The 12,452-nt window shown below is 39.5% G+C and overlaps 1 protein-coding gene across 1 annotated transcript; it reads left to right on the top strand.

The window, feature by feature from the left end:
• Window positions 1-931: 931 nt before the first annotated feature.
• LDL3 (LSD1-like 3) lies at window positions 932-11,129 on the top strand. Its single transcript, XM_048119362.2, has 9 exons — window positions 932-1,166; window positions 1,383-3,376; window positions 4,100-4,241; window positions 4,871-7,219; window positions 7,338-7,431; window positions 7,646-8,082; window positions 8,915-9,631; window positions 9,707-9,781; window positions 10,464-11,129. Exons 2-9 carry the CDS (start codon window positions 1,437-1,439, stop codon window positions 10,545-10,547), a joined length of 5,838 nt encoding a protein of 1,945 aa, XP_047975319.2. The 5' UTR covers window positions 932-1,166; window positions 1,383-1,436; the 3' UTR covers window positions 10,548-11,129.
• The last annotated feature ends 1,323 nt before the right edge of the window (window positions 11,130-12,452 follow it).

Below are 12,452 nucleotides of genomic sequence, written 5' to 3' on the forward strand. Positions count from 1 at the left end.
ATACTCTCTTTGGATTCAGGAATAACGACACGCACTATATGTGGGCCCAAGCCAAAGGATTTACGTCGAAGTATAATGACAAATGGCAGTTCAAATGAAATTCAATAACTATTTTGAACCACGAAACCCTCGATTTCCATTTTAGTTCACATTAAATGCATCACAATCTTAGGGTTTCGAGCATAAAGATTCCACCGACATTTCCAACCATCGAGGATGCAATAATATAGTTAAGAATTATTTCGCAAATAAAATGACCATTTAATCAGACTTGTGAGCATAAAGTCATAAATATTCCACGTACGTGTCAATAATGTGCTCAATCCATGGGGATGCGGTAGTACATTAAGAAATTACTCTTCAGTCATACTCTCTTTGGATCCAGGAATAACGACACACACTATATGTGGGCCCAAGCCAAAGGATTTACGTTGAAGTATAATGACAAATGGCAGTTCAAAATGAAATTCAATAACTATTTTGAACCACGAAACCCTCGATTTCCATTTTAGTTCACATTAAATGCATCACAATCTTAGGGTTTCGAGCACGACATTTCCAACCCTCGAGGATGCAATAATACAGTTAAGAATTACTATATCGAACAAACTCCCCCATGATCGCGGAATAACGACATGCACTAAATGTTCTGTCTAGATCAAAGAATTTACGTCGACAAGTCACGATAAATGACAATTCAGACTAGATTCAGTAAATTTAAACCACGAAACCCTCGATTTTCATTTCGTTTATAAGTGCATGGCTCTAAAAATAAAATTGCATGACAAAGGTATAGTCCTACTAAATTATCAATTGCAATTTGCACCCACCATTGATAAATGCTACTAATATTTGGCATGAAGAAAATTTAACAAAAAATAAAATAAAATATTAATTTAATAAAATAGTTTAGCACCATGGCATCTTCCCCCTAAATATTTGCAGGCAAATTCGAATAAAATTTGTGTATGCGACGCTGTAACCCAATCCCTTATAATTATAGCAGTCAAGCTCACAGAATCAAGCAGAGCTTCGAATGCAACTTCATTGCTGTATGTTTCACTAGTGTTGGAGCAGAATTATATTTTTTTTACCGAGGGCAAAATCAAGCGGTTGCTGCGGTGTTCATCACTCGCCCAATCGTCCGGAATTTCCCGCTGCGTCAGGTTTGATCCCCTAGCTAACCCTTGCTTTGTTTCCTTGATGTGTATTCGTGTTAAATTAAGGTTTTCGAATTTCGCCTCAGGATTTTGATTGCTTTTTTTTGGGGGAAAATGGGGGAAAAAAACCTGAATTTGGCGAGGCTAATTTTTGCTTATTTGACCTGTTCGATTTGTGTTTTCAATGCATGTGGGTGTTGAATGTGATTGTTCCGTGGACAGGGAATTCCAGTGGGTGGGATTGGAGTGAAGGCTGGAGTTAGGGTTTGAAACCCTATGGTTCAGGCGATGGATGAGGAGGAAAACAAAATGGGTCTGAAAAGAGAGTCTAAACATGTTGGAACCGCGGTTGATTCGGGGGATGATGAGCCTATTAGGTCACTGTTAAAGCTCAAGGGGAGGAAGAGCTCCAAGAGAAATAGGGTGGCAGCAGATGGTGGTCGACGAAAAAGTAAAAAGGTTGGGAAGGTGGATTCTGAGGATGATGAATCAGGTGGTATGAATGACACATTGGCGAACTTCCGGAAAAAATTGAGGGGTCCAAGAAAGGAGGGTGGATCTGCAGTAGCTGCTGTGAAAGACTTGAGCAGCAATGTGTCCGAGCCGCTCTGCCAGGCTCTTGATGAGTCTGTGGAGGCCTGCAGATCAGATTCGAATTTGACTTCTGAGACAAAGAGAAGATGTCTGGTAAGCAATGAAGGTGAATCTTCTGGGGATGCAATGGTTATGGAGAGTACAAAGAGGAAAACTAAAAGGAAAAATAAGAGATGCAAGGTCAATTCAGATGCAAAGATATTGGAAAACTCTGAATCTAATGATTTGGGTTACAATACATCTAGGATTGATTCATTGCAGCACAAGAAAGAGGATGCTTCAGAGTTAAAGGGAGAAGTGTTGGAGGATTCTATATCTGCCTACTTTCAGAAGGTGCAGTCAGGGATGTCTGCTAAGTCACGCATTTCTTCTAGATTGAAACTGGCTAAGGTGTCAAATGACGTGACATACTCTGGTGTTGGCTCAGAAGCTCTTGTTGATGAAGCTCTTCCTACTTCAAAACTCGTCCAGGAAATCCTTATACCCGATGACAGATATGGTGCAGCAAGTGAGCAAGGTTCATTAAGACCAACCTTGATTGAAAAGAGTGTATATGATTGTTTACCAGAAGACTTGAACTCTACCCTGGGGAATCCAGCTGATTCTAAGCAAGGACTTATTTCTAGTACACCAGATTCCAATAAGATACGGAAATCCACTGACATTGAGGAGAATTCATCTGTTAATGTTATCCCAAAAAACTCAGCTTTAAAAAGCAGTGCCCTAACATCTGCTTCAAGCTTGAGGACCGAATTTGCGGGTGATAAAACAAAATCTGAATTCATTGAGGAGAAGTCTGTGTTGGGGAATGTCCCTCATAATTCAAAAAATTTCCTTGATAGACAGATTGATGTAGATGGCTGTGCAGAAGCTGAGGATTTGGGCACGCTGACATCCTTGTGTGAAGGCACAACTAGAACTAATGAGGCTGTCAAACAAGATAAAGTGCTTGATTATGGTTTGCCACCATCTACTTTTTACAAACCACAGAAGGAACATCATTCTGAAGATCTTGATGGCCCAGTTACAGTCATAGGTAACTGCTGTGAAGTAGACCTTCAACCTTTGTTTTCACAAGGGGAAGATGATCAGGTGTCAGAATGTCGGTCATCGCCGGTGTCAGCTAGTGAAAACCAAAAACTTGAAGTGGCTTTCCGGAAGCACAATGATGAGTGCAAGGAAGTTATTATTGAATCAGGGCACACTTGTGAACCTTCTCATGTTCTGCTTCAAGGTGATTGCAAGCCAAACCGTGATGTTCCTTCTGCAGGTGAAGAGATCAATGATAGTGCATGCGAAGCTGAGCAGGAAACTAAGGATACTTTATCTGTTGGTCAGCGAGCTGCTCGGAATGCCAAAAAACAAAGGCACGGCGACATGGCTTATGATGGTGATATTGATTGGGATATTTTGATTCAGAGTCAAGAGTTGTTTGGAAGTCATAGAGTGGATAAAACAAGAGAAAAGCTCAATCCGTTATCAACTGCAATGGATGCTGAAAGTGGAAAAGCAGCAGCTATTGCTGCGGGGCTTAAAGCTCGTGCAGTAAGCCCCCTTGAGAAAATCAAATTCAAGGAAGTTTTGAAACGCAAAGGTGGACTTCAGGAGTACTTGGAGTGCAGGTCAGTATACCCTGCTACTAGTTGCCTGCCTACTTTTCCTGAACGTTGCCAACATGATTTACATGGTCATTTAAACCAGTGCCTCTAGTATTAGTTACTTTCCATTGGTCAATGTCATTATTGTTCAAACTAGCTATTATAGTTTGCCATTATTTGAGTTCATAGAATGGCTTTGTAAGCTAGTTTGTGGTGCTCCAATGAATTTTGGAACAATTCCATTACTTCTTTGAGGGGACTCATTAGGCAGAAAATATTACTTATCTTACAAGTATGTATTGCCATATTGGTGACTTAAGAATGGTAGATGGAGTATATTGGAGTATATTTGTCTAGAGCTTCTATCTATCTTGATCCATTTCGATTTATTTTGTTTGTAATGTTTGAGAACATGTGAACATAGTCTACTTTTGTTATTGAGCTAGAACAATCAAAACTCCCACTCTGTTGTGGGTTTTTGGGTTGCTGTGCTCTTGTAAAAAATGCTTATGTGCTGCATTTTTATCTCATTCTCATGCAGCCTTGTTCTGTTTACAAGGCTAATAAATCTTATAAATATTTAGCTTCATCCTACTTCTGAAGCACAGGCTTAACAGGTTTTGTTTCTTTTAGGATTTTTACTTAGCAAAAAATCCTGATGTGTCTGAGTATAAGATGCAATGCCTTTTGGATGGTTTCTGTAGTCTTTTTATGAGCTTTAGAGTCTCAATCTTTGATGCTTTGCAGGAACCACATATTAAGTGTTTGGAACAAAGATGTCAGCCGGGTTTTGCCGCTGACAGACTTTGGGGTGTCTGATGCTCCTTTGGTTGCTGAAAGCCAACATGCGTCTCTCATGAGAGAGATCTTTATCTTTCTCGATCAATGTGTAAGTTTTCAGATTTCATATCATACAGGGAGAAATGTTGAATTCTTATATGAACATCCTCATTTCTAAACTGCTGTTATCATGGTCCATGTTCCTGTTTAATGTAAATCAGCCCAATCAAGAATGTGGTGCAATTTACTCTATAGTAAATGAAATCTAGATAAGGAATTCAAATTACATGACTGGAATAAATGTTTAAATCAAACAGAGGAAGTCAATTCCTAAAGGATAGGGATCATGTTGGAAAGCAAAAGAACTATAACCCTCTGTTCACTAGTACTATTATATTGAACATTAATTGAAATAGGAGGAGTATAGCATCTGGCTAAGAGAGAGAATGATGCGGGGCAAAATGTATACGTCCAATAGAAGTGCAAGAGATGTTCTTATGTGCTGCAACTTCTTTTTAAGTGGATTGAAATAACATAAACTGATGTTGAACTAAAACATTTGGGTGGAGATTCTATGTAGTTTTCCCTTTAATTTTGTAATACTCATATCCTGTCATTTAGTTTTGTGGTACCTTTCTTTTGTGTTCTGATGGTTTTGCTTCTTGCAATTTTCTAGATGTTTATATGTACTTTCTAGTCTTCAGTTCCCTTTGTTCATTTGGCAATTTGATTTTACAGGGTTATATAAATTTTGGAGTGACTTCTGTAAAGACAAAGCCAGCAAACTGCATCAAGCATGACTTGAATGTTTCAACTGAGGATGAGTTTGGAGAAAGTGCGGAGCTCCGTCTGCCTGATTCAGACCAAGGAGTTTCCTTTAATTTTGGGAAGGAAAAAAGTCGGGAGACCGGCATAGGAGGACATGATGAGGATGCATCTGGGGATGGAAACCTGAAAGGCAAAGTCGTGTTAGATTATGGGGTTGCAAATATTGAGGCCTTAGAATCATCTGCCCCGTGTATTCCGCAACAAAGTCTGCAAGATGATAGTCTAGGGACTAATGCACTTGATCCTAAACCCTCCAATGAAGCTGCTACTTCAGAATATACGGGTCTGCCATGTAAAGATGAGAATGCGGAAAAAATCCCTTCTGTCCATCCTGATTTACAGTTTGCTAGTGAGTCAGGATCTGCTATAACTATAAAGCTCCCAAAAGGCGGGTCTGCCATTTCTTGTGATTCCTTTAATGATGCATATAACCATAGATGTAATAAGTCAGGACCAAAGAATAATGTAATAGTTATTGGAGCTGGTCCTGCTGGCTTAACTGCAGCGCGCCACTTGCAGCGGCAAGGTTTTATTGTCACAGTCCTTGAGGCTAGGAGCAGAATAGGAGGTCGTGTTTTTACTGATCATGCATCTTTAAGTGTTCCTGTAGATCTTGGAGCTAGCATCATTACAGGTGTAGAAGCAGACGTGACCTCAGAAAGAAGACCTGATCCTTCTTCCTTGATTTGTTCTCAGTTGGGACTTGAGTTGACAGTGTTAAACAGTGACTGTCCCCTATATGATACTGTGACTGGTGAGAAAGTTCCTGCAGATCTGGACGAAGCACTGGAAGCAGAGTATAATAGCCTACTGGATGATATGGAACTGCTGGCTGCTGAAAAGGGGGAACGTGCCATGAAGATGTCTCTTGAGGAGGGCTTAGAATACAGCCTCAAAAGTCGGCGTATGGCTTATCATGGAGAAGATCATGCGGAACTTAGACCTATTAAATCTCAAGATAACTCCGTGGCTGCTGAAAGGATTTCCACAGATGAAGAAAATCCCAATTCTCAGGTTTCTAAACTAGAGGGCATCAATCCTCTTGAAAGAAGAGTCATGGATTGGCATTTTGCTCACTTAGAGTATGGTTGCGCTGCTTTGCTTAAAGAAGTCTCACTTCCAAACTGGAATCAGGATGATGTATATGGAGGGTTCGGTGGAGCTCATTGTATGATAAAAGGTGGTTACAGCACTGTTGTTGAATCTCTTGCAGAAGGAATTTGCATTCACTTGGACCATGTTGTTACGGATATTACATACATCCCGAAGGACTGTCTGACAAATAATGAACTTCAGAAAAGAGTTAAAGTTTCTACATCAAATGGGAATGAATTTTCAGGAGATGCAATCCTGGTCACCGTACCACTTGGATGCCTGAAAGCAGAAACAATCAAATTCTCACCGCCATTACCTCATTGGAAATCTATCTCTATAAAGAGGCTGGGATTTGGCGTCCTAAATAAGGTGGTCATGGAATTTCCTGAAGTATTTTGGGATGACAGTATTGACTACTTTGGTGCCACTGCCGAAGTATCAGATCAACGTGGCAGATGCTTTATGTTCTGGAATGTCAAGAAAACAGTTGGAGCACCTGTTTTGATAGCCTTGCTTGTTGGTAAGGCTGCTATTGACGGCCAGAATATTAATTCTTCCGATCATGTTGGTCATGCCGTGAGTGTTCTCCGAAAATTATTTGGCGAAGATAAAGTTCCAGACCCAGTTGCCTCTGTAGTAACTGACTGGGGAAAAGACCCTTACAGCTATGGTGCTTATTCCTATGTTGCCGTGGGTTCATCTGGAGAAGACTATGATATTTTGGGAAGGCCAGTTGACAATTGTTTATTTTTTGCTGGTGAAGCAACATGCAAGGAGCATCCTGACACTGTTGGTGGTGCAATGATGAGTGGGCTTCGAGAGGCTGTACGAATAATAGATATATTGAATGTAGGAACTGATTACACTGCAGAAGCGGAGGCCATGGAGGCTGCGAGAAGACACTCGGATATTGGAAGGAGTGAAATAAAGGACATTGTTAGGCGGCTAGAGGATTTAGATTTCTCTAGTTCATTGTATAAGAATTCTTTGGATGAGTCCGAGATATCAACTTGGGGTTCAGTACTGAAGGATATGTTTTTCACTGCAAGAACTACAGCTGGGAGATTACATCTAGCTAAAGAGTTATTAAAACTTCCTGTTCGGTTTTTGAAGACCTTCGCTAGCACTAAAGAAGGCCTCAGCACCCTTAACTCATGGATTCTGGTGAGTGTTCTACTTGATATACTGTTTTAACTTCCAAGTTAGGTTATTCTGCAGTTTCCACTTGGGCTTTCTTAATACTAAAACTATTAATTGCTTTAAATTTGCTTCGTGGTTTCAGGATTCAATGGGAAAGGATGGAACCCAGCTCTTGCGACATTGTGTCCGTCTACTTGTACTCGTTTCAAAGGATTTGCTTGCTGTTCGTTTGTCAGGTGAGTGCACTACTTCCTCTGTTTGCTAACCAGCATTCCTGATCTCTTCATTGTGTCTGCCTTCATCTTAGCTTTGATTGTGTTGGCTCATCATAGAGCTGTATAAACTCATATGAAAAATCTCGGTTGTGTGATTTTCCCTCTCTTACATTGTTTATGTAGCGCAGTACATCAGGCATCATAGTAACTGTTTATTTCTCATTACTTCCCTTAGGAATTGGAAAAACTGTGAAAGAGAAAGTTTGTGTACATACCAGTCGTGATATACGCGCAATAGCTAGCCAGCTTGTGAGCGTGTGGGTTGAACTTTTCCGTAAGGAGAAGGCTTCTAAAGGACTGAAATTACTTAGGCAGTCTACGCTGGATTCGAAGAGCAAATCTCCTGTTGTTTCTGGAAAGCCACCACTCCGCATACAACATACTGATAGCAAGGCTTCCGGCCCTTCCACCATAAGCACCAAGACACTGATTGATGAGCCTGTTCTACCAGGAACAAGAATTAACCCAAAGTCAGAAACTCAGCTCTCCAACTCTAATGGTTCAAGCAGGAATGTCATGGAGGAGGAAGGTGATGTTATAATGTCTGAAGAAGAAAAGGCTGCCTTTGCTGCAGCAGAAGCTGCTCGTGCTGCAGCAATTGCTGCTGCCAAGGTTGCTTCTTGTTCTTTCTATAGCATTCATTCTTTCTAATTGCAAGTCTTACTTTGGTATATCAGGTTTGTATATATGCTGGATTTGGACAAACTGATTGCTACTTATAACTCCTGGTTTACATAAAAGATAATCACTGACTTTCTATTAATCCTAAGGTGTCAAATGAAGTTTGCTCTACTTGTTTTGGTTGTCACTGTCTAGTCCTTTCCCCAAGATTCTGCATGCTTTAAAGTGAATTTGATTCTGTAGTAAGATAGATATGTGGCAATTACCTCTGTATTCGCAATATTAGACATCACTGGCCGCTGTTCTGTTGCCTCTGTTCTTTGCATTGGTGGTCATGGTGCCCACACAAAAACAACCTCTTCTAAAGCTATTATTCCGTAATCTGCTGCACTGCCATGTGTTCCAGTTTCCAACTCCTCTTTTTGCACAAGCCTGGATTATACCAAAGAAAAAAATATCCTGTGGTGTTCATGGTTTAAAAATGTGTTTGTGAGGTGCATCTTTTAGTGGCGTCTTACCTGATAAATGGGGGCTTGCCTCAGCCTAGCTGAGGCGCATCGAGTTGATAGCCTCACATATATGATTCAAGTACCTTTTTTTCCAGTTTTTTGGGCTTCTCGAGGCTCTGAAATGAATGGACTTTCATGTTTATGCCTCAACATGAACTGGGCATTTAGTATAAACAGCCGTACTTAAGAAGTAAAGAAAAATGTGGGAAAATTGAAACCAAAGGTTTCCCTATGTTCTGATTCTAGGGTTTAAGTTATATTTTCTTCTGTTTTGACTCAGACTAATTTCATGTTCTTTATGATGTATGCTGCAGGCATATGCTGCTTCTGGTGCCAAGCATAATTCTTCGATACAGGCTCCCAAAATTCTCTCGTTTCACAAATTTGCCATGCGTGGGCAGCATGGTAATATGGATGAGTGTGACAGTAGAAAGAATTGGTCTGGTGCTGCCATAGGAAGACAAGATTGCTTATCTGAAATAGATTCTAGGAACTGCAGAGTGAGAGATTGGTCAGTTGATTTCTCTGCTACTGGTGTCAACCTTGAGAGTTCAAAAATGTCGGTTGATAATCGTTCACATCGGAGCCATTCTAATGAAATTCCTAATCAGTTGAACATCCGAGAGCACTCTGGGGAAAGTGTAGCCGTAGATAGCAGCATACTGACAAAAGCATGGGTGGATAATGCCGGTAGCGTAGGGATTAAAGATTACAGTGCTATTGAAAGATGGCAATGCCAGGCAGCAGCTGCTAGTTCGGGCTTATCTCATGGGACAATGCACATAACAGATGAGGAGGATTCAAACATGAGTTCAAAGATGCATCAGTGGAAACATGATCGACTGGCAAATGAGAGTTCTGCCTCTCAAGTTACAATAAACAAAGAATCCAAAAGGAACCAGCCTAGAGGAGCAGAGCGTATAAAGCAGTCAGTTGTGGATTATGTGACTTCATTGCTTATGCCCCTCTATAAAGCGAGGAAAATTGATAGGGAAGGTTACAAGTCAATAATGAAGAAAACGGCGACCAAGGTTATTTCTTATATCATTCCTTTCTGGTCTCCCTCCCTTTTGTGAACTATGTTTTATATTTATATTATATTTCAGGTTATGGAGCAGGCTACTGATGCTGAAAAAGCAATGGCTGTTTCTGAATTTCTTGATTCCAAACGTAAAAATAAGGTAGCCATAATTTGTTTTCAACTTATAAAGGCCATATAACTCTTAAGTAGTATATTATGTTTTATGTAGTATAAGCACTCTAGCAGTCTGGATTGTTTCCAAGATATTAAGTTACCAGAAAGTGTTGGCACATTATTGGCAACAATGTGCCATGATTGTGTGATAACATGTAATTAAGTCTTTAAATTATGTCCTCTCAAAACAGAAACAAAACCTTCATTATGTTGAACCTATCTTATAGGCACTTTTGTTATGATTATAACATGATGCATAAGAATCTTTTTGTTCTCTCCTTTGTTTTACTAAAAACTGTCAATCTACGATCATGTCTCTCAAGAAGATTTTGTAGTCTGTTCATTTTGTATTATATTCATCCTATTATGCAGAATCTAGATTAAGAAACATTGACATACTTGTTCATTTTGAATTATATTCATCCTATTATGCAGAATCTAGAGTAAGAAACATTGACATACTTAATTTCAATGTTAACATTTTTAACCATAATTTTCTAAGATAGTTCTCCATTAGATGCTGAGGTCATTTTATTGTGAAGTTACGTACATGTCCTCTGTGGTATTTTCCTGACATGTTTGCCACTTTCCTCAGTTGTTTTATTGTGTTCTCTTATCTGTTTATTTTTGTGTGGACCTTTCACAATATCACTCTATCATGTGGCCAGATTCGTGCATTTGTGGACATGCTGATTGAAAGGCACATGACTATGAAGCCAGGTGCGAAGTCGGGATCTTTTGACAAAGATTAATTGGTGCACCTGTACACAGGATCAAGAAGCTGTCAAATAGTCTCTTACAGCTTGTGGTTAATCCCAAAATGAAGCTTCAATGGTTGATGGTTCTTGTGCTTGCATCTTCCCTGAATGTAAACAAATCATGGGAAATAGCTATTTTTGTTTGCCATAAACGATCAAATCATGACGACATAGCAAATCCCTCTAAAGTTGGATGGGTGTCGTCTGGATCTTATATACAAATTTTCATCCTCCAATTGGAAAGTTGATCTAGAATTGCTTTTTTGGAATTTGTTTCTCATTCTTTTAACTTGTATTTTATGGGTAGAAGCTGAAGACCCCTAACCATTTTCTTCAGGCTTAAAAGAGAAATGAATTGTTTTGTTACTTATGTGTACAGCTTAGAATTATTTTTATGGAAACAAGTATACAGGGAGGGTCTGTCAGTAGCATAGCTTGCTTATGTCTTGGTTAGTTTTGGTTTAATTGCTCACCAAATGTATATGCTTGTTTTTCTTTTAATGGTTAAATTCTTCTCTTTTCCTTGTAATAATGTACAGAATATAACTCTAATAATAAGAATGTCTTTGTTGCTCTTATTTGTCTTAATATTTTGAAGTTCAAGATTCAGTGCTTGGAAAAGATCACAATCAACTTTCTCCCCTTCTTTTAAAGGTCATACGTGTAGAAGGTAATGTGTTTGTTGATTTAAATAATAATTAAGTTATTTGCTGGTAAAGGGTTGATTGCATGTTTATTTAGGTGAGTTCGGTTGTTACTTCCTCTAAATACATATTTTATTCCCAATACTTCTACTTTTTTTGACATTTCTCCCCGTTACTTTAATTTCTTCAGTGTTTCTCCCTGAGCTTTCATAATTTGCATCCTGTTCCCCTTGTACTTTAGTTTCTACATCTTCATCTTTTGTACTTCTATTATATTTTACCCTCTGTTTTCCTGGATGATGCCTTGTGTAATTCCATTCCTATGCGTTGTATAAGTACAAGAATTAAATATGTGTCGGTCCTATTAAAAATGCAGTTTCCCTATTTTGTAGTATTTGCCAAGAAACCTCGTCTCTAAACATGTTAACAACTTGTAGGGTCCGTTCCGTACATGGAATTGGAATTAGAATTCTACGGTATTGAATTTGGAAGAATTGAATTTTATCCTAATCCTTTGTTCGGTAAATTGATATAATTGATATGAAGTTGAATTCAAAAAAATTATGCAATGTGTGTATGTGTGTGTGTGAAGGTGTATGGGCAGGTATGTTTTGTGTGTGTGCAAGGGTGTGTTTTGTGTGTAGATGTGTGTATGTGCAGGTATGTATATGTGTGTGTGTATCTGCAGCCGTGCAGCTGCTGTGTGTATATGTGGTGCGTGCAGCTGTGTGAATGTGTATGTCTGTGCAGGTGTGTGTATATGTGTGTGTGTTTGTGCAGGTGTGTATATATATGTGTCTGTGTACAAGTGTGTCTATGTGTGTCTGTGCAAGTGTGTATGTCTGTGCAGGTGTGTGTGTGTCTGTGCAGGTGTGTGCGTGCGTGCAGGTGTGTGTATATGTGTTTAGGCGTGTGTGTGTAGGTGTGTGTCTGTGCAGGTGGGTGTGTCTGTGCAGGTGTGTGCATATGTGTTTAGGCATGTGTGTGTGTAGGTGTGTGTCTGTGCAGGTGTGTGTATATGTGTTTAGGCATGTGTGTGTAGGTGCGTGTCTGTGCAGGACGTGTGTGTATATGTGTAGGTGTGTGTATGTGTTTAGGCGTGTGTATGTAGGTGTGTGTATATGTGTTTAGACGTGTGTGGGTGTGTGTTTAGGTGTAGGTGCATGCATATAGAACTAAATTGTGGAATTGGGAGGAATTGGAATTGAATTGTAATTAAATTCCAAATCCATAACATTTTGCAGTACCGAACATT

Source organism: Salvia hispanica, chromosome 1 (genome assembly GCF_029641045.1).
Source record: "Salvia hispanica isolate PSC_SH4W2 chromosome 1, Shi_PSC_v1, whole genome shotgun sequence".
Classification (NCBI taxonomy): domain Eukaryota; kingdom Viridiplantae; phylum Streptophyta; class Magnoliopsida; order Lamiales; family Lamiaceae; genus Salvia; species Salvia hispanica.